Here is a 23,028-nt window from a genome sequence, read left to right on the forward strand (position 1 = left end):
AGCCAGTCATCGCTCTCTCTGTGGAGTCTTTCTGTGCTCTCTGTGTGGCGTCGTCTTAGTCTTGGGTATTGCTGTCATCCAATGTATCGACGATCTGCCATGGCACCATGGTGTTGGATTCGGCTACCATGAGTAGAGTCGTGTTGAGCTTTAAGACCGTGTTGCTGATGTTGTGATCAGCATATCCGAATAACTCAGCAATGTCTGAGTAGTACTGTTCAAAAAACAAATCATCTTTTTTTGTTTCGGATTTGCTATCGTTTTCTTCATCTTTTTTTGTTTTGGAATTGTTTTTGTTTTCTTCACTTTGGGTGGTGCAGATTGCTTGTTCCAGGGTGTCGAGAGAGTTATTTTCAACTGCTGGTGTAAGTTCAGGCGTTTTTCTGTCTTTTGAGGTAAGAAAATTGGGTTTTACAGCTTTAAGTATCTTGTTTTTAATTTTCGGGCATTTCCCTTTTAAGTGGGCATGTCCCGGGTCCTCAGACGCCATGACGCTCGTGACGTCATGCGTAGGAATCGATTGCGCATGCGCAAATCGGCCTTCCTTTACTGTGCGATTTTGTGTCCACTGCGCATGCGCGGCATGCGCATAACCATCTTCAAATAGTGCAATCGTTCCTTGAAACTGGGCATGCGTGTCTTGCGCATGCGCATAACGATCCGCGACCAAAACTTTTTTTTTAAACTGCGCATGCGCAAAATGGCTGATTGTAACTGCGCATGCGTGTCTTGTGTTTCCTGCACATGCGCAGACGCAGATTTTCGTCCTTTGTTCCCCAGATACTCTGAAATGTGCTCCGACGCCATTTTACAGTGGATCTCAGCGTTTTCTCTTTGTGAGAAGTTCAAGTTACTTTTTCCTTTTGATCTGAACTGGATTTGAGCGTTTTGTCTTTGTGAAAAGTTCAAGTTACTTTTTCCTTTTGATCTGAACTGGATTTCAGCATTTTGTCTTTGTGAAAAGTTCAAGTTACTTTTTCCTTTTGATCTGAACTGGATTTCAGCGTTTTGTCTTTGTGAAAAGTTCAAGTTACTTTTTCCTTTCGATCTGGACTTTTCACTCGCGATTTCTAGACTGAACCCTTTCTTTTCTGATAGTGATTGTTTGAGTTTTGCATCACTCAGTCCCTGTGCAGTTTGGCCTCTGAGCATACAGTGTTGTTCAAATTCCATACAGTACTCTTCAATTTTTTTTAGTATTATTTCTAAGTTGTTGCTGTCTTCATCTTTCGAGTATTTAAAGCCATTATATACTTCTCTAGCTTCATGTCCTGCGATGGGCAGTGCTATTTTCATTTCGTCTGAGGCTGCTGCTAAATCATTAGCTATGATATATATATCGAACACTTGTTTAAATATTTTCCAGACATTACCAGTTATGTTCAGCTGAGGTGGGGTTCCAACCCACCTCATCGAATACGCGAGGTCTTCCCAAGTCGAATGTCCGGTAGGAATTTTCCTTGTCATTTTGGTCTTTCTGTGTCTGCTTTTCCTTGAGTACTCTTGTAGTAAGCGTCTGAAGCCACTGCTGGTACCATGTGTTGATCCTTGTGTCTTAATAAAGCTCATAGTCTCAAAGTTGAAGTAGATGCTTTATTGTGAGTTTGTTCTGTCTTCAGTGCTTAACTTACAGTTACCTCAATGCTGCTTGCCTATGTCCTGCTACCAATTCCCCCTTCTGTGAAGTGTGTCCTCACTTCCTGTTCCTCTGTATTTATAGCTCTCCCGTGCTCCCTCTAGTGCTTGCTCAGTTGTATTGCATCTACACTGATACACAATCACCACAGATGACTCTTTGTCAGAACTGGAAATACGGTCAGATTTATACTGTTGTGGAGGGGTTGTGGAGCAGTGGACTGGATAGGAGGCCAGTGATAGGTGGTGATTGACAAAGATGGAGTGGACAGAAAGACAAAAGGGATTTAAATGAGGGTGATTAAGATGTGGAGATGTCGGCGTTGGACTGGGATAAGCACTGGAGTAAGAAGTCTTACAACACCAGGTTAAAGCCCAACAGGTTTGTTTCGAATCACTAGCTTTCAGAGCGCAGCTCCTTCCTCAGGTGAGCTGTGCTCCGAAAGCCAGTGATTCGAAACAAACCAGTTGGACTTTAACCTGGTGTTGAAAGACTGCTTACTGAGGTGATTAAGGTTAAGAAGGGTGCTGATAGTGGCACATAAAGAGATTAGAATGCAGTAATTTGAATTTGCTTTTAACTTCAAGTGCGGTAGTATGAACCTGCGACATCTTTAAAAGTTCCGGTCTTTCTCATGAGGCATTAAACTAAGGCCCCTTCTGTTCCCTTCTTCCAAAGGACATAACAGATTAATGGTTTCAGTTGTAGAGGGGTTGGGAATGCTTCTGGCTATTCTGGCCAACACTTCTCTCTCACCCAACATCACCCAAATTAGACTATCGGCTCATTTATTCCATTGTTGTTCCAGGGTCTGCTTTACTTTCCTCCAAAACAATGAGTATATTTCAAAAATAATTTATTGGGGAGACCATAAAAGATGTAGAATAAATGAAAGCTAGTTGTTTTTAATCAAATCTATGTCTAATCTTTCTGCACTTAATTTGTGTTTACCGTAGGCCTCTGAGGTAATGGAGCATTACCTCAATGGGTAGTTATCTAGTAATTTGAGAGGGAAAAAGGACAGCGAGTTGCTATTTTCAGCAAAACAAACACAAACTTTTCATCCTGTCATCTGCCATTATTTATGGAAGACAAATAGAAAAGTAAGATTGCATCAATCCAAAAATGAACAAGTAATTTCATAGAATAAATAAGTACATTTAGAAAGGTTAAAATGCTGTGTAGCCCAATTAGAAATAAAATCATGTAATCAGGTTACTCCAAAATTTTAGAAATAGACCATGATAAAGTTCAACGTCACCTGTTTGCAACCTTTTCTCTGCTGCTCTAGCCTGTTTCATGGCAAGCTCCTCAGGGACAGTGATATAGGCATTCAAGAATGATGTGTTCCTGATTAGAGAGACACATCTTTGGCACAGCTCGGTTGGACTGATTCGACCTTCTCTTAAAGCTTGCGTTACCTATAATTTTAACAAAGGTTTCATGTTATTAGGCTGAAAAGAATACGGACAACCTCACATGTAAGTATCTGTAGGATAGGAAACGGCTTTCCATAAGACCATTAGGCGTAGGAGCGGAAGTAGAGCCCTCGGCCTATTGAGCCTGCTCCTCCATTCGGCAAGATCATGACTGATCTGATGTAAGCCTCAACGCTTTGCTGCCTTATCCCCACAACCCTTAATTCCATTACTGATTTAAAATGTGTCTATCGCAACCTTCAGCATAATCAACCACCCAGCCTCCACACCTCTCTGCAGTAAAGAATTCCATAGATTCACTACATTCCAAGGAGAAATTCCTCCTCATCGCTGTCTTGAATGGGCGACCCCATACTCTGAGATTATGTCCTCTGGTCCTTGACTCTCCCACGAGAGGAAACATCCTTTCGCATCTACAAATTCAAACACCTGAGATACCTATGTGTTTCAATAAGGTCACCTTTATTTCTTGTAAACTCCAATGAGTACAGACCCAACCTACTCAAACTCTCTTCATAAGAAAATAGCTCGATACCTGGGATCAACCTAGTGAACCTTCTCTGGAATGCCTCCATTGACGGTATATATTTCCTTAGATAAGGGGACCAAAACTGTTCACAGTTTTCCAGGTCTAGTTAATGCCTTGTATACTTTTAGCAGGACTTCCCTATTTTTATACTCCATTCCCTTTAAAATAAAGGCCAACATTCTATTTGCCCTCCCAAATTACTTTGCTGAACTTTTGTGGTAACTTTTAGTGATTTGTGCTCAAGGTCCCCCAAATCCCTGTGTGCTGCAGCTTTCTGCAGTCTTTCTCAATTTCTCCAGCACATCAATACCTTTCTAATGAGCCAGTGTTGCAGGCAATTCCCTCTGAGCACTTGTCCAAATCCCAAGCAGTCCGTGCAATTTATCACTATTAAATCCCATACTTGAGATTACTACATCTTTCTGCAAGAAAAAATAGGTCAGCTCTCTTTTTGACTGAATGGAGCTAATCACCAACAGGTTGAAGACCTTACATAAGTAGTCCTTCCACAATGATATTCTTGGTCAGCTGTGTTTTCTGATTTTTGAGCTCATGTTTCTTTGTTGAAAGTGGCTGACTCTGTTCAGTTTATTACATTACAATGAGCAGCAAATTTTAAATACCAATATACTGTATGTTGATACGATTCCCATGGGGGAACCAAAAACCAAAATAAGCAAATTTACAGAATGAAGCTCAAACAAGAAATTGAGCTTTTGCAACTTTTGTTTTAATAATAATCTTTATTATTATTGTCACAAGTAGGCTTACATTAACACTGCAATGACGTTACTGTGAATAGCCCCTAGTCACCACATTCGGCACCTGTTCGGGTACACAGAGGGAGAATTCAGAATGCCCAATTCACCTAACAAGCACGTCTTTCGGGACTTGTGGGAGGAAACCGGAGCTCCCAGAGGAAACCCACGCAGACAAGGGGAGAACATGCAGACTCCGCACAGTGATCCAAGCAGGAATCGAACTCGGGACCCTGTTGCTGTGAAGCAACATTGCTAACCATTGTGCTATCGTGCCGCCCATACATGAATCAGAACCAATGTAAAGTAAATATGAATCAATGGGAAATGATACTTCAGATGAAAAGGTAAATTTCACTTTAAATAGTCAATGTAACAAAGCCAAGTCTTACAAAGCCACGAGCACCCACATCACTCCCCATGTGTAGTATGTGTACCTTCAGTGTTTCTAACTCAGCCTTTGGAGCATAGGGTCTCATAGGGTGTTGCACTTTAGGTTGACCTTTTAAGTCACATTCAGCCATATGCTATGCGAGCTGTTGTCACCCGAACGACAAAACTGCAACAGCAGCAGTACGCTGTCTGAGTCACAAACCCCAGGATAACCCTGACTTTGGCGTTCTGTCCCATTTACCTGTATTTGATTCATGTCTACATGTGGCTCCAGATGCACAGCAATGTGGTTGATATGGAAAGGATGTTTCCTCTTGTGGGTGAGTCCCGAACTAGGGGGCACCGTTTTAAAATTGACAAACGTTTTTAGGACAGCGATGAGGGGAATTGTTTTCTCTCGGAGGGTTGTGGGCTTTGGAACTCTCTGTCTCAGAAGGTGTTGGGCCGGGGGTCATTGAATACATTTAAGATGGAGCTAGATAGATTCTTGTTCGGCAAGAGAATGAAAGGTTATCGGGAGAAGATGGGAATGTGGAATTCGAAGTACAAACAATGATTTTCTTTTTATAAATTTAGAGTACCCAATTCATTTTTGCCAATTAAGGGACAATTTAGCGTGGCCAATCCACCTACCCTGCACATCTTTGGGTTGTGTGGGAGAAACCCACGCAAACACGGGGAGAATGTGCAAACTCCACACGGACAGTGACCCAGAGCCGGGATCGACCTGGGACCTCGGCGCATTGAGGCTGCAGTGCTAACCCACTGCGCCACCGAGCTGCCCTACAAACCATGATCTCTTCGAATGACGGAGCAGGCTCGAGGGGCTGAATGGCCTACTTCTGGTCCTATTTTGTATGTTCGGATGACTCTTATACGTCCTCTGAAATGGCCTAGCAAGCCATCAGTTTTACCAAACCTCTACAATGACATTAACAAGGAATGAAACCAGATGGACCAGCCGGCATCGACCAAAGCACCAGAAATGACAACAGCAAACGCAGCCGTGTCGACCCTGCAAAGTCCGCCTTGCTAACATTTGGGGGCCTGTGCCAAAATTAGGAGAGCTTTCCCAGACTAGTCAAGAAACAGCCTGACACAGTCATACTCACAGAATTATACCTTACAGACAGTGTCCCAGACACCACTATCACCATTCCTGGGTAAGTCCCATCTCACTGGCAGGACAGACCCAGCAGAGGTGGCAGCACAGTGGTATACATTTGGGATGGTGTTGCCTAGGAGTCCTCTATATTGACTCTGGAACTCAGTAAGTCTCCAGGCATCAGGTCAGATAAAGGTAACGAAAGTTCCTGCTGATTACCATGTACAGTCCCAACAGCTGATGAATCAGTTTTCCTCCATGTTGAACACGCCCCGAGGAAGCACAGAGGGTGAGAAGGTCGCAGAATGTACTCTGGGTAGGGGACTTCAAAGCCATCACCAAGAGTGGCTCGGTATCATCACTACAGACTAAGCTGACTAAAGGATATAGCTGCTAGACTGGGTCTGCAGCATGTGGTGAGGAAACCAACTAGAGGGGTGAATGGACCACTGCACAGTCCTCATGGAGATGAAATCCCATTCTCATCATGTTGTGTGGTGCTACCACCATGCTAAATGGGACAGCAACTTAGCAACTCAAGAGTGAGCATCCATACTCAACCACAATCTGTAAACACATGGCCTGGCATTTCTCCCATTCCACCATCAGCACCAAGCCAGGTGATCCACCATGGGTGAATGAAGAGTGCAGGACGGCATGCCAGAAACAGCACCAGGCATTCTGAAAAATAAGGTGTCAACCTGGTGAAAATATAACACAGGAATTCTTGGGCCAAACAGCATAAGCAGCATGTGACGAATAGAATTAAGCAATTGCATAGTCAATAGTCCAAGCTCTGTAGTTTTGTCACATCCAGTCATGAATGGTGGAGGACAATTTAAAAACTCAGTGGAGGAGGAGACTCCACAACTACCCCCATCTTCAATGATGGAGGAGCCCAGCACATTAGAGCAAAAGTGAAGACTGAAGCATTCGCAACAATCTTCAGCCAGAAGTACCGAGTGGATGATGCATCTTGGTGTCCAACAGAGGTCCCAGCATCACAGATGTCAGTCTGCAGCCAATTCTATTCACTCCATGTGATATCAATAAACGGTTGAAGGCATTGCATATTATTACGGCCCTGACACCATTCTGACGATAGTACTGAAGACTTGTCCTCCAGAACTAGCTGCGTCCTCCGCCAAGCTGTTCCAGAACAGCTCCAACACTGGCATCTAACCAGCAATATGGAAAACTTGCCCAGGTCAGGTCCATCCCGGACAATTACCACCCCATCAGTCTACTCCCAATCATCAATAAAGTGACAGAAGGAGTGCTATCAAGCAGCACTTACTCAGCAATAACCTGCTCACGGATACTCTTGTTTGGGTTACACCAGGGTCATTCAGCTCCTGACCTCATTACAGCTTTAATTCAAAAGAGCTGAATGCCAGAGGTGAGGTGAGAGTTACTGGACTTGACATCAAGGCAGCATTTTACCAATTATGGCATCAAGGAGCCCTAGCTAAACTGGAGTCAATGGGAATCAGGGGGAAAAGTCTCCACTGAATGGAGTCATACCTAGCACAAAGGAAGATGGTTGTGGTGGTTGGAGGTTAATCATCTCAACTCCAGGAGATCACTGCAGGGGTTCCTCAGGGTAGTCCCCTAGGCCCAACTATCTTCAGCTATTTCATCAATGACCTCCCTTCCATCATAGGCCAGAAATGGGGATGTTTGCGGATGACAGCACAATGTTTAGCACCATTCACAACTCCTCAGATTCTGAAACAATCAATCCCTGTCCAAATGTAGAACAATCTGGCCAATATCCTGGACTGGGAAGTGGCAAGTAACATTTGAGCCACATAAGTGCCAGGCAATGACCATCTCCAATAAGAGAGAATCTAACCATCTCCCTATGACATTCAATGGCATTATCATCACTGATTCCCCCCATTACCAACATCCTGGGGTTACCATTGACCAGAAACTGAACTGGACAAGCCATATTAAGACGACAAAAATAGGTTAGGGACTAGGAATCCTACGTTTAGTAACTCACGTCCTGACGCCCCGAAGCTTGTCCACCATCTACAAGGCACAAGTCAGGAGTGTAATGGAATACTCTCCACTTGCCTGAATATGTGCAGCTCCAACAACACTCAAGAAGCTCGACATCAGGACAAAGCAGCCCACTTGATTGCTACCCCTTCCACAAAAATTCACCACCGACGAACAGTGGTAGCCATGTACACCATCTACAAGATGCACTGCAGTAACTGGCCAAGATTCCTTAGGCAGACCCTTTCAAATCCACAACCACTACCATCTAGAAGGACAAAGCAGCAAATACCTGGGAACCCCACCACCTGCAGGTTTCCCTCCAAGTCAGTCACCACCCCAACTTGGAAATATATCGCTGTTCCTTCACTGTTGCTGGGGCAATGTCCTGGAAATCCCATTTTAACAGCACTCTGGGTGTACCTACACCTCAGGAACTGCAGTGGCTCAAGAAGGCAACTCATCACCACCTTCTCAATGGCAAGTAGGGATGAGCAATAAATGCTGGCCCAACCATTGACACCTATATCCCGTAAATTAATTTTTTAAAAGCTACTTATAATTGTGCCTTGTCTGGTCTCCCTTTACTCAGCTCTCCTTTCTGTCTGACCACACAGCTTTCATATGTCACCTTTTACCAATTGGTACTTCTTCCAGATAGTCAGGTCGTATGGAATTGTATTTCTTGTTATTCAAGAAAATTTAATTAATCCCTTTACAAACTCTTAAAAGTCGTCTCAAAAACCAATTGCAAATTCCACAGACATTTAGAGAAATTACATTTTTTTGTTAATTGACTGCTTCCATGTCAAAGGCCATCACAATGTACAGAATGTTAACACATCCTCAATTCCCAGCAGGCTAGTTTTGTATTTCTTTAAAAACAATAAGCTAAACAGTTCTCCAGTCCAGCAATACTTCCCAGCCCTTGGATCAGAGCTCACACAATCTGTTATACTCATGCTTTACCAGTCCATTTGCCTAAAAAAGATAGCCCTGGCATTAGAAAGCAACAGGGTTGTCAATTCATTTCACAAAACTTTTGCCATCACCAAAAAAACCCTTGGTTATAATTCTGTCCTCTCTCTATTATGTTCTATAGTAAAGTACCAGAACATGTAAAATCAGAAATCTACATGGATCACAAATTTAAATGCCCAATCATTAGCTCCACTGCCTTTAATGGTTTTACAACACCAGGTTAAAGTCAAACAGGTTTATTTGGAATCACTAGCTTTCCGAGCGTAGCTGCTTCATTGTTCCGAAAGCTAGTGACTCCAAATAAACCTGCTGAAAGTTAACCTGGTGTTGGAAGACTTCTTACTGTGCCCACCCTGGTCCAACGTCGGCATTGCCACCTCATGAATGGTTTTAACTCAAAAAGTACTTATATGCCGATCATCTTATGTTAGGAATTCTAGTTTTCAGGTAAAACTAAGACGCCCTCATTCCATAATTAACTTTATTCTGAAATTGGAGTTTATTCATTTTATCACAGATATCAAAGATGATCTGAACAAAATAGAATTAGTGGCTGAATTGGATCATTGAATCATAATGATATGTGAATGACAGAACAAAGGTGAACAGTGTGTCAAAGAGAAACTAGGCACAGGGAAGAAATGGCTCAAGTGGAGTGGAGGGAGGAGGCGTCAATGATAAGGGAAAAACAGATCAATGGAAGAAATGAAAATAAATTGATAGATATAAAAATGGGGTGAAGGTGAAGGTGGAAGAGTTCACAGTCTGAAGTTGTTGAACTCAATGTTAAGTCCGGAAGGCTGTAACATGCCCAATCGGAAGATTAGGTTCTGTTCCACCAGTTTGCGCTGAGCAACACTGAATCACTGCAAGGGAATCACTGTTTGGGGCCCTGGATGGTGAGAAGGGAGGCGATGAAGGTGTTACATCTCCTGTGCTTGCATGGAAAGGTACTGCAGGGAAGGGAGAGGTGTACTAAGGATAGAACAATACAACACAGTACAGGCCCTTCGGCCCATGATGTTGGGCCGACCATTTAACCTAATCTAAGATCAACCTAACGTACACGTTGGTAGGGCATTCCACGCACCCATACGTTGGCAGGGCATTCCACGCACCCACCACTCACTATGTAAAGAAATTACCTCTGACATCTCAGCTATACCTTCCTCCAATCACCTTAAGATTATGTGCCTTCGTGACAGCCATTTCCGCCCTGAGGAAACATCTCTGGCTATCCACTCTATCCATGCCTCTCATCACCTTGTACACCTCTATCAAGTTACCTCTCTTCCTTTTTCTCTCCAGTGAGAAAATCCCTAGCTCTCTCAACCTTTCTTCATTAGACATGCCCTCCAGTCCAGGGAGCATCCTGGTAAATCTCCTCTGCACTCTCTCCAAAGAATCCACATCCTTCCTATAATGAGGCAACCAGAACTGGACACAATATTCCAAGCGTGGTCTAACCAGGGTTTTATAAAGCTGCAGCAAAACCTCATGGCTCTTAAACTCAATCCTCCTGTTGATGAAAGCCAACACACCATATGCCCTCTAACACGCCTATCAACCTGGGTGGCAACTTTGAGGGATCTATGTTCGTGGACCCAAAGATCCCTCTGTTCCTCCACACTTCCAAAAATCCTGCCTTTAACCCTGTATTCAACATTCAAATTCGACCTTCCAAAATGAATCACTTCACATTTATCTAGGTTGAACTCCATCTGCCATGTTTCAGCCCAGCTCTGCATCCTGTCAATGCCTTGTTGTAAACTGCAACAGCCCTCGACACGATCAACAACTCCACCAACCTTTGTGTCATCGGCAAACTTACTAACCCATCTTTCCACTTCCTCACCCAAGTCATTTATAAAAACCACAAAGAGCAGAGGTCCCAGAACAGATCCCTGCGGACACCACTGATCACTGACCTCCAGGCGGAATACTTTCCATCCACTATCACTCACTGTCTCCTTTCGGCCAGACAATTCTGTATCCAGACAGCCAAATTTCCCTGTATCCCATGCCCCCTAACTTTGTGAATGAGCCTACAATGGGGAACCTCATCAAACCTCATCAAAGGGGCAACACGGTAGCATTGTGGATAACACAATCGCTTCACAGCTCCAGGGTCCCAGGTTCGATTCCGGCTTGGGTCACTGTCTGTGCGGAGTCCGCACATCCTCCCCGTGTGTGCATGGGTTTCCTCCCTGTGCTCCGGTTTCCTCCCACAGTCCAAAGATGTGCAGGTTAAGTGGATTGGCCATGATAAATTGCCCATAGTGTCCAAAATTGCCCTTAGTGTTGGGTGGGGTTACTGGGTTATGGGGATAGGGTGGAGGTGTTAACCTTGGGTAGGGTGCTCTTTCCAGGAGCCGGTGCAGACTCGATGGGCCGAATGGCCTCCTTCTGCACTGTAAATTCTATGTACAACTATGTAAAAATGCCTTAATGAAATCCATATACACCACATCCACTGCCCGACCTTCATCAATGTGTCTCGTCACATCCTCAAATAATTCAATCAGGCTTGTGAGGCTTCACCTGCCCCATATAAAGCCATGCTGACTATCTTTAATCAAACTATTTTTTTCAATAAATCATGAATCCTATCTCTCAGGATCCTTTCCAGTATTTTGCTCACCACAGACTAAGACTGATGGGTCTGTAATTCCCAGGGATTTCCCTATTCCCTTTCTTGAATAGGGGAACAACATTCGCCTACCTCCAATCATCCGGTACTACTCCAGTGGAGAGCGAGGACGCAAAGATCATCGCCAACGGCACACCAATCTCCTCCCTCGCTTCCCGTAGTAACCTTGGGTATATCCCGTCTGGCCCAGGGGACTTATTTATCCTGATGTTTATCAAAATTTCCAGCACATCTTCCTACTTAATATCAACCTGTTCGAGCCTATTAACCTGGTTCACGCTGTTCTCGGGAGCAACAAGGTCCCTCTCTCTAGTGAACACTGAAGCAAAATATTCATTTAGGGCCTCCCTCCCTCCTCAGACTCTCGGCACAAGTTCCCTCTACTATCCCTGATCAGCTGTACTCTCACTCCGATCATCCTCTTATTTCTCGCATAAGTGTAGAACGCCTTGAAATGAAATGAAAATGAAATAGATGAAATGAGAATAGCTTATTGTCACAAGTAGACTTTAATGAAGTTACTATGAAAAGTCCCTGGTCGCCACATTCCGGCGCCTGCTCGGGGAGGCTGTATGGGAATTGAACCCGCGTTCCTGGCCTCGGTCTGCTTTACAAGCCAGCTATTTAGCCCACTGTGCTAAACCAGCCCCGAGGGGTCTTCCCTAATCCTTTCCGCCAGGGCTTTTTCATGCCCCCTTCTGGCTCTCCTAAGTCCATTTTTGAGTTCCTTCCAGGCTACCTTGTAACCCCCTAGAGCCGTGCCAGATCCTTGCTTCCTCAACCTTAAGTAAGCTTCCTTCTTCCTCTTGACTAGAAGCTCCACTTCTCTTGTTGTGGAAGGAACAGTCCCTTCGGAATGCTGACAGGGGAGGGCAGAGGAACATGTGGTTGGTGGTGCAGGACCTGGTGAAAATGGCAGAGGATAATTTGTTGAATACGGAGGTTGGTGAGGTGGGAGGTGACAACAAGAGGAGTCCTATCATGGTTCCTGGAAGGGATATGAGCACGTGCATGGACATGGTGGAGGAGCCTGTCAACCAAGCTGCGTTGGTTTAGCACAGGGCTAAATAGCTGGCTTTTATAGCAGACCAAGGCAAGACAGCAGTATGGTTCAATTCCCATACCAGCCTCCCCGAACAGGCGCCGGAATGTGGCGACTAGGGGCTTTTCACAGTAACTTCATTTGAAGCCTACTTGTGACAATAAGCGATTTTCATTTCAGTTCGGGTGGGAATCCTCGGTTGAAGAGAGGGAGTTATTTGAGAAAGTGTGACCTCTTTTACATCTGCTTCCTTTCACCCCATCATTGACTTGCTCATCAGCTGCCTGGGCCCTGCTCTCTGGAGTTAGGTTTTAAGGAGTGTCTAAAAGAAAGAAAGCATGGTAGGAGGTGCAAGCCATGGTGGAGCAATTAAAGATAGGTTTGTTGGAAAAGGCCATAATTAGATGAGAGCAGATATACAAAGAACAAATAACACAGCACAGAAACAGATCCTTCGGCCCTCCAAGCCTGCGCCAATCATGTGTCCTATCTAGACAAACCGCCTGTATCCTTCTATACCCGCCTGTAACCTTCCATACCTTTATTATTATATTATGTTATTTATTTTTTTTAAATAATTTTTATTGGAATTTAAAAAAATATATATATCAACAAAACAATAACAATAATATTGATAAACACCCCCGGCACCCGTAACAACGCATATAACAACCCCCCCCCCCCCCCCAATAAACAACAAAATAAATTAACAATAAGCAAATTAACTTAAACACTATCCCCCTAAACACCCCCCTTTCCCCCTCCCCTTTCCCCCCTCCCCTTCCCTTCCCCCCTCCCCTTTCCCCCCCCTTCCCTTCCCCCCTTCCCTTCCCCCCTCCCCTCCCCTTTCCCCCCTCCCCTTTCCCCCCCTCCCCTCCCTTTCCCCCCTTCCCTTCCCCCCTTCCCTTCCCCCCTCCCCTTTCCCCTCCCCTTTCCCCTCCCCCTCCCTTTCCCCCTCCCCCTCCCTTTCCCCCCCTCCCCTTCCCTTTCCCACCCTCCCCTTCCCTTTCCCCCCTCTCCCCTTCCCTTTCCCCCCTGCCCTACCCTTCCCCCCTCCCCTTCCCTTCCCTTTCCCCCCCTCCCCCCCACCCACCCCCCTTTCCCCCTCACCCCTTCCCTCCTCCCTTTCCCCCCCTCCCCTTTCCCCCCCTCCACTTTCCCCCCTCCCCTTCCCCCCCCCCCTTCCCTTTCCCACCCTCCCCTTCCCTTCCCCCCCTCCCCTTCCCCCCTCCCCTTCCCTTTCCCCACCTCCCCTTCCCTTACCCCCTCCCCTTCCCCCTCCCCCCCCTCCCTTCCATTTCCCCCCTCCCCTCCCCTTTCCATCCTCCCCTTTCCCCCCTCCCTTCCCACCCCTCGCCCCCCTCCCCTTCCCCTTTCCCCCCTCCCCTTCCCTTCACATTCAACCCACCCCCCCCCTTCCCCCCTCCCCTCCCCTTCCCCCCTCCCCTCTCACTTTCCCCCCCTCCCTTCCCCCCTCCCCTTCCCTTTCCCCCCCTCCCCTTCCCCCTCCCTTTCCCCCCCTCCCCCTTTCCCCCTCCCCTTCCCTTCTTCCCCTCCCCTTCCCCCCTTCCATTTCCCCCTCCCCTTTCCCCCCTCCCCTTCCTTTCCCCCCCTTCCCTCCCCCCTCCCCTTCCCTTTCCCCCCTTCCCTTGCCCCCCTCCCCTTCCCTTTCCCCTCCTCCCCCCCTCCCCTTCCCCCCCCTCCCCTTCCCTTTCCCCTTCCCCCCTCCCCTTCCCCCCCTCCCCTTCCCCCCCCCCCTCCCCTTCCCTTTCCCCCCTCCCCCTCCCCTTCCCCTCTCCCCCCCTCCCCCTCCCCTTCCCCTTTTCCCCTCCCCTTCCCCTCTCCCCCCTCCCCTCCCCCCCTCACCCGTCCCCTTTCCCCCCTCCCCTTCCCCCCCTCCCCCTTCCCCCCTTCCCCTCCCTTTCCCCCCCCTCCCCTTTCCCCCTCCCCTTTCCCCCCTCCCCTTTCCCCCTCCCCTTTCCCCCTCCCCCTTTCCCCTTTCCCCCTCTCCCCTTTCCCCCTCTCCCCTTTCCCCCTCTCCCCTTTCCCCCTCTCCCCTTTCCCCCCTCTCCCCCCTCCCCCTCTCCCCCTTTCCCCCTCTCCCCCCCCTCCCCTTCCCCCCCTCCCTTACCCTTCCCTTCCCCCCTCCCCTTTCCCCCCTTCCCTTCCCCCCCTCCCCTTCCCCCCCTCCCCTTTCCCCCCTCCCTTTCCCCCCTCCCCTTCCCCCCTCCCCTTTCCCCCCCTCCCCTTCACTTCCCTTTCCCCCGCCCTTCCCTTCCCTTTCCCCCGCCCTTCCCTTCCCTTTCCCCCCGCCCTTCCCTTCCCTTTCCACCCCTCTCCTTCCCCCCCTTCCCCCCTCCCCTCCCTTCCCTTTCCCCCCCTCCCCTTTCCCCCCCTTCCCCTTCCTCCCCTTTCCCTTCCCCTTTCCCCCCCTTCCCCCTCTCCCCTTCCCCCCTCCCCCCCCTCCCCTTCCCCCCCTCCCCTTCCCCCCCCTCCCCTTCCCCCCCCTCCCCTTCCCCCCCTCCCCTTCCCCCCCCTTCCCCTCCCCCCCCCTCCCCTTCCCCCCCCCTTCCCCTCCCCCCCCTCCCCTTCCCCCCCTCCCCTTCCCCCCCTCCCCCTCCCCCCCCTCCCCTTCCCCCCCTCCCCTTTCCCCCTTCCCCTTTCCCCCTTTCCCCCTTCCCTCCCCTCCCCCCTCCCCTTTCCCCCCCCTCCCCTTCCCCCCCCCCTTCACTTCCCGTTCCCCCCGCCCTTCCCTTCCCTTTCCCCCCCGCCCTTCCCTTCCCTTTCCACCCCTCTCCTTTCCCCCCCCCCCTTCCCCCCCTCCCCTTTCCCCCCTCCCTTCCCTTCCCCCCCTCCCCTCCCTTCCCTTTCCCCCCTCCCCTTTCCCCCCCCCTTCCCCTTCCCCTCCCTCCCCTTTCCCCCTTCCCCTTCCTCCCCTTTCCCCCCCCCCACCATCCCATCCATCCCCCCCCCCCCCATCCCATCCATCCCCCCCCCCCCATCCCATCCCACCCCGCCCCCCCCCCCCCCCCCCCCCCCCCCCCCACCCCCCCCCCCGGGGTTGCTGCTGCTGCTGACCTAGTACCTTATCGTTGAGCCAGAAAGTCGAGGAAAGGCTGCCACCTCCTAAAGAACCCTTTTACCGACCCCCTGAGGGCGAATTTGACCCTCTCCAGCAGAATGAATCCCGCCATGTCATTAATCCAGGTCTCCACGCTCAGAGGTCTCGCATCTTTCCACTGCAGCAAGATCCTCCGCCGGGCTACTAGGGACGCAAAGGCCAAGCCATCGGCCTCTTTCGCCTCCTGCACTACCGGCTCCACCCCAACCCCAAATATCGCGAGTCCCCAGCCTGGATTGACCCTGGATCACACCACCCTCGACACCGTCCTCGCCACCCCCTTCCAGAACTCCTCCAGTGCCGGGCATGCCCAGAACATATGGGCATGGTTCGCTGGACTCCCCGAACACCTGACGCACCTGTCTTCGCCCCCAAAGAACCTACTCATCCTAGATCCGGACATGTGGGGCCGGTGCAGCACCTTGAACTGGATGAGACTAAGCCTCGCACATGGAGAGGAGGAGTTCACCCTCTCCAGGGCGTCCGCCCATGTCCCCTCCTGAATCTGCTCCCCCAGCTCCACCTCCCACTTAGCCTTCAGCTCCTCTACCGACGCCTTCCCCACCTCCTGCATTACCTGGTAGATGTCAGACACCTTCCCATCCCTGACCCACACCCCCGAAAGCACCCTATCCCTTACCCCCCGCGGGGGCAGCAAAGGGAACCCCTCCACCTGTCGCCTAGCAAACGCCTTGACCTGAAGGTACCTGAACATATTCCCCGGGCGGAGCTCAAACTTCTCCTCCAGTCCACCAAGGCTCGCAAACCTCCCGTCGATAAACAGGTCTCCCAACTTCCTATTGCCCGCCCTGTGCCACCCCAGGAACCCGCCATTCATGCTCCCTGGGACAAACCGCTGGTTCCCCCGCAGCGGGGCCTCCACCGAGCCCCCCACTTCCCCCGTGTCGCCTCCACTGCCCCCAAATTTTGAGGGTAGCCGCCACCACCGGGCTCGTAGTGTACCTCGTTGAAGGGAGCGGCAGCGGCGCCGTTACCAGTGCCTTCAGGCTTGTTCCTCCACAGGACGCCATCTCCATCCGTTTCCATGCTGCCCCCTCCCCATCCATTACCCACTTACGTACCATCGAGACGTTAGCCGCCCAATAGTACCCAGAGAGGTTGGGCAGCGCCAGCCCCCCTCTATCCATTATATTATATTATTATTATACCCTGTCTGTTAGAACATAGAACACTACAGCGCAGTACGGGCCCTTCGGCCCTCGATGTTGCGCCGACCTGTGAAACCATCTGAAGCCTATCTGACCTACACTATTCCATTTTCATCCATATGTCTATCCAGTGACCACTTAAATGCCCTTAAAGTTGGCGAGTCTACTACTGTTGCAGGCAGGGCGTTCCACACCCCTACTACTCTCTGAGTAAAGAAACTGCCTCTGACATCTGTCCTATATCTATCACCCCTCAATTTAAAGCTATGTCCCCTCGTGTTGGTCATCACCATCTGAGGAAAAAGACTCTCACTGTCCACCCTATCTAACCCTCTGACTATCTTATATGTCTCTATTAAGTCACCTCTCAGCCTTTTCCTCTCTAACGAAAACAACCTCAAGTCCCTGAGCCTTTCCTCGTAAGACCTTCCCTCCATACCAAGCAACATCCTAGTAAATCTCCTCTGAACCCTTTCCAAAGCTTCCACATCCTTCCTATAATGTGGTGACCAGAACTGCACGCAGTACTCCAGGTGCGGCCGCACCAGAGTTATGTACAGCTGCAGCATGACCTTGTGGCTCCGAAACTCAATCCCCCTGCTGATAAAGGCTAGCACACCATATGCCTTCTTAACAGCCCTATTAACCTGGGTGGCAACTTTCAGGGATTTATGTACCTGGATGCCGAGATCTCTCTGTTCATCTACACTACCAAGAATCTTGCCATTAGCCCAGTACTCTGCATTCCTGTTCATGTGCTTTATCCAGATAAGTATTAAATGTCGCTAACGTATCTGCCTCAACCACCTCAATTGGCAGTGCATTCCAGGCCACCACCACCCTCTGTAAAAAAAAACTTCCCCTGCACATCTCCACTGAACCTTTCTCCCCTCACCTTGAACTTGTGCCCCCTTGCAATTGTCATTTCCACCCTGGGAAATAGCCTCCAACAGTTCACCCTATCTATACCCCTAATAATTTTATAAACTTCTATCTGTCTCTCTGGAGAGAACAATCCCAGTTTAATCAATCTCTCCTCATAGCTCATATCCTCCATACCAGGCAACATCCTGGTAAGCCTTATCCATACTCTCTCCAAAGCCTCCACGTCCTTCTGGTAGTGCGGTGACCAGAATTGGACACAGTATTCCAAATGTGGCCTAGCCAATGTTCTATCCAATTGTAACATAATTTTCGAGCTTATATACTCGATACCCTGTTCTATGAAGGCAAGCATGCCATATGCGATCTTTACCACCATTTCAACCTGTGCTGCCACTTTTAAGGATCTGTGGACCTGCATGCCCAGATTTCTGTGTCTCTATGCTCCAGATGGTTCTGCCATTTATTTTATAGCTCCCATCTGAATTGAATCTACCTAAAAGCATCACCTCATATTCATCCAGGTTAAATTCCACCTGCCATTTCTCTGCCCAATTTTGCAGCTATATCCTGTTATATTCTCTGACAATCTTCATCACTATCCTCAACTCCTGCAATCTTAGTATCATCCGCAAACTTACTAATCAGACCCGCCAAGTTTTCTTCCACGTCATTTGCATATATTACAAAGAGCAGAGGTCCCAGTACTGATCCCTGCGGAACACTACTAGTTACCGATGTCCATTCGGAAAAACACCCTTCCACTGTTCTGTCTTCCATGGCCAAGCCAGTTCTGGATCCATCCAGCTAGTTCACCCCTGACCACATATCTAATCTTTTGCACCAGCCTACCATGAGGGACCTTAACAAATGCTTTATTAAAGTTCATGTAGACAACATCCACAGCCCTTCCCTCATCAATCATTTTTGTCACCTCCTCAAAAAATTCAATCAAATTAGTGAGACATGACCTCCCTCGTACAAAACCATGCTGTCTGTCGCTAATAAGACCATTCACTTCCAAATGTGCATAGATCCTATCTCTGAGAACCTTTCCCAACAATTTCACTACTACTGACGTTAAACTCACTGGCCTATAATTTCCCGGATTATCCTTGCAACCCTTCTTAAATAATGGTACAACATTGGCTCTCCTCCAATTCTCTGGGATCTCACCTATGGCCAATGAGGGCACAAAGATTCTGTCAGAGGCCCAGCAATTTCATCTCTTGTTGCCCTCAGTAATCTGGGATAGATGCCATCTGGTCCTGGGGATTTGTCTACCTTAATGCTTTTTAGCACACCTAACACTTCCTCCCTCGTAATAACAACCTGTTCTAAAGTGTTTACACATCCCTCCGGGACACCACCAATCAACGTGTGCCTCTCCTTTGTGAATACTGGTTCAAAAACTCATGAAGGACCTCACCTACTTCCTCTGGTTCTACGCAGAATTTCCCTCCTTTGTCCTTGAGTGGACCAACTCTTTCTCGAGCTACTCACTTGATCCCAATATACATGTAAAATGCCTTGGGATTCTCCTTAATCCTGCCTGCAAGGCCATTTCGTGAACCCTTTTTGCCCTCCTAACTCCCTACTTGAGCTTTTTTCTACTTTCCTTGTATTCCTCAAGTGCTTTATCTGTTTTTAGCTGCTTATACCTCACATATGCATCTTTTTTATTTTTGATAAAATTCTCAATTTCCCTGGTCATCCATGGTTCCCGAACCCTGCCTTTCCTGTCCTTCCTTTTTACCGGCACATGGTGTCCTGCACCATCAACTGCTCCTTGAAAGACTCCCACATGCAAAATGTGGATTTACCCTCAAACAACAACAGCCTCTCCCAAACAACAGCATCCAAATCCTGCCTAATCTGGTTGTAGTTTGCCTTCCCCCAATTTAGCACCTTTACCCAAGGACAACACTTGTCCTTTTCCATGAGTGTCTGAAAGCTTACAGAATTGTGGTCACTGTTGGCCACATGTTCACCCACTGCAACTTTGAGGACCTGGCCGAGCTCGTTCCCTAGTACGAGGTCCAATATAACCCCCTCTCTAGTCAGACTATCCACATATTGTTCCAAAAGATCTTCTTGAACACACTTCAATTCTCACCAAATGCCTCACCACCCAGACCCCTAGCCCGAAGGGATTTCCAGTCAATATGAGGAAAATATCTCTGAGGTTATGACGCTGAACATTCGAGATATAAGGAAGGCCAAAAAGGCTCTGGAGGATTTGAAAACAGAGGTGAGGAATTTAAAATAAGGTACGACTTAACCAGCAGCCAATATAAATCAGTGAGCACTAGGAGTGATATGCGAGTGAAACCTGACACAAATTAAAACATGGGCAGCAGAGGTTTGGATGATCCGAGAGGGTATGATGGAATTTACAGTGCAGGAGGCCATTTGGCCCATCGGATCTGCACCGGCTCTTGGAAAGAGCACCCCACTTAAGCCCTCACCTCCAGCCTATCCCCGTAAACCAGTAACTCCACCTGGGGCCTCACGGTAGCATGGTGGTTAGCATCAATGCTTCACAGCTCCAGGGTCCCAGGTTCGATTCCCGGCTGGGTCACTGTCTGTGTGGAGTCTGCACTTCCTCCCCGTGTGCGCGTGGGTTTCCTCCGGGTGCTCCGGTTTCCTCCCACAGTCCAAAGATGTGCGGGTTAGGTGGATTGGCCATGCTAAATTGCCCGTAGTGTAAGGTTAATGGGGGGATTGTTGGGTTACGGGTATACGGGTTACGTGGGTTTAAGTGGGGTGATCATTGTTCGGCACAACATCGAGGGCCGAAGGGCCTGTTCTGTGCTGTACTGTTCTATGTTCTAACCTAAGGGCCATTTAACATGGCCAATCCACCTAATCTGCACATCTTTGGACTGTGGGAGGAAACCAGAGCACCCAGAGGAAACCCACACAGACACGGGGAGAATCTGCAGACTCCGCACAGACAGTGACACAAGCCGGGAATCGAACCTGGGACCCTGGAGCTGTGAAGCAACTGTGCTACCGTGTTGCCCAAATGTAGGGAGCCCAGCCAGAAGTCAACTGGAACAGTTGAATCTAGAGGGAAAGGTAGCACAATGGGTAGCACTGTTGCTTCACAGCTCCAGGGTTCCAGGTTCGATTCCCAGCTTGGGTCACTGTCTGTGCGGAGTCTGCACGTTCTCCCTGTGTCTGCGTGGGTTTCCTCCCACAAGTCCTGAAAGACGTGCTTATTAGGTGGATTGGACATTCTGAATTCTCCCTCCGCGTACCCGAACTGGCGCCGGAATGTGACGCCTAGGGGCTTTTCACAGTAATTTCATTGCAATATTAATGTAAGCCTACTTGTGACAATAAAGATTATTATTAAAAAAGATATGGATGAGGGTTGCAACAACAGAATAATTGAGACCTGGCTGTCGCAGAGAAAGAAAAGAGACTCTCTGGTATGGGTGTCTATTGGGAGTGGGTGGGTGGGTGCTACCAACACTGCAAGAGGTATTAAAAAAAAGAGAAGATCAGATACTGTGCATGTGCAAGAAGTAAGGCCCAAATCACGCCAAAAACAGCATCTTAGATGAAAGGGGCACAGGACAGTTGGCTCAATAACAGGACAACCCCGCAAAATAAGGGGCATTTGGCCACCGTGGCTGAGACAGGGGCAAATTATGATGATGACCAGGAGATGGAAAGAGGCTGTGCTGACTGATGGTGGGAGCATGTGGAGGGGAAACTCATCCCAGGGTCAGATGTGACAAGGAGCTTGTGGACAGTCTCGTCTCTGTGGCGCGGCGCCCGACTTCTAAACACATAAACGATTCCAAATCCATGACAATCCCGCGTCTCATCCCCAGCCCTTACCTCTCGGAGGGTCCAGCCCCACATTGTTATTTTCCAGCTGTTGGTATTTATAAATATCCGGAAGGGTTGATTCCAGCCGCAGTTTGATCTTCAGCAACCGCTTCCCCTGGGCGCCGCCATGTTGTTACTCCCCAGCCACCCGGCAACAAGAGGCCCGCTGATTGGTGGCACTCAGCCAGGAAGTCGGTGGTGATTGGAGGTTCGGGGGGAGGACTCAGGCTCTGGAAGGAGAGTGAGGGTTAGGGAGAGAATCTCAGAAAAGCTGCAGCACAATATTATTGAACTGCATGCACGAGATTGCATTTAATACACTGCACTTGGAACTCTTCGGGCTCTGTATTAAATTAAAGAGCTTGATCTTCAGTTTGCTAGGGATTATACAATTCAGGATTAACCTTGTGTTCGACTTTGTTGGTATTGATGCAAGTGTTCATTTTTGAATGAGTGCGTTGTAATATCCGCAGGTTCATTATTTAGTCACAAACGCTATGTTGCATCCAGCAGGTAGGAAGATTGGGGGTGGACTTTTAGGTAGAGTTACAGCAAATTTATATGAGAATGTCATTTGCAGCAAGATTAGTACTTCTTCACGTAGACAGACTGTTATGCCAGCCTGGGTGATTGATAGATATGGGAATAATAGTCTGCTGCGTTTTACCAAGGATTCTATGTTTCCAATTATACACTACCCCAATGAAGTTATGATAAAAGTGCATGCTTCCAGCTTAAATCCTATTGACATCTCTATGAGAAGTAAGTATATATTTACTGCAAGGTTGAAAGCTTCTTGCTATTCCTTTGAAAAGTATGTGTTGTGTTACATACTAGCGCATATTGATAAAATTCATGCTGTATGTTTGTATCAAGTGTTATCTTTGTTACTTTGTGGATCTGTCTTTTCTAACTATTTTTAGAAAACGGCCGTGTCTGCGTAGGTTTCCTCCAGGTGCTCCGGTTTCCTCCCACAAGTCCTGAAAGACATGCTTGTTAGGTAAATTGGGCATTCTGAATTCTCCCTCAGTGTACCCGAACAGGCGCCAGAGTGTGGCCACTAAGGGCTTTTTGCAGTAACTTCATTGCAGTGTTAATGTAACAATAATAAATATTATTATTATTGTCTCCATGGAAAGTATTTGGGAATTTTTTTAAGGGCCAGTTTTCCATACTTTTGGAACCACTGTGGGGAGTTATTGAAGTGTTTCTTTGTGGATCTGCCTTTTTTAACCATTGTCTTTATGGATCTGCCTTTTTTAACCATTGTCTTTATGGAAAATGTTTGGGAATTTTTTTTAAGGGCCAGGTACGTATAGAACCATAAAACCATAGAATTCCTACAGTGCAGAAGGCCATTTGGTCCATCGAGTCTGCACCGGCCCTCGGAAAGAGCACCCTACCCTAGGCCCAGTCCCCTCCCCTATCCCTGTAACCCCACCTAACCTGCACATCTTTGGACGCTCAAGGAGC

The 23,028-nt window shown here is 48.3% G+C and overlaps 2 protein-coding genes across 2 annotated transcripts in view; one reads left to right on the plus strand and one right to left on the minus strand.

Moving 5' to 3' along the window:
- qrsl1 (glutaminyl-tRNA amidotransferase subunit QRSL1) overlaps window positions 1-21,721 on the minus strand; it is a 61,150-nt gene extending 39,429 nt beyond the window's left edge. Inside the window, exons 1-2 of the mRNA XM_038799244.1 lie at window positions 21,565-21,721; window positions 2,898-3,057 (exon numbers count right to left, since the gene is read on the minus strand). Of these exons, the coding sequence (XP_038655172.1) occupies window positions 2,898-3,057; window positions 21,565-21,588 (184 nt within the window). The 5' untranslated portion in view covers window positions 21,589-21,721. The remainder of the gene's footprint in view (window positions 1-2,897; window positions 3,058-21,564) is intronic.
- A 31-nt stretch (window positions 21,722-21,752) lies between these two features.
- Window positions 21,753-23,028, plus strand: part of rtn4ip1 (reticulon 4 interacting protein 1) — a 72,590-nt gene continuing 71,314 nt past the window's right edge. Inside the window, exon 1 of the mRNA XM_038799245.1 lies at window positions 21,753-22,317. Coding sequence (XP_038655173.1) covers window positions 22,053-22,317 — 265 coding nt within the window. The 5' untranslated portion in view covers window positions 21,753-22,052. The remainder of the gene's footprint in view (window positions 22,318-23,028) is intronic.

Source organism: Scyliorhinus canicula, chromosome 6, assembly GCF_902713615.1.
Source record: "Scyliorhinus canicula chromosome 6, sScyCan1.1, whole genome shotgun sequence".
Classification (NCBI taxonomy): Eukaryota; Metazoa; Chordata; class Chondrichthyes; order Carcharhiniformes; family Scyliorhinidae; genus Scyliorhinus; species Scyliorhinus canicula.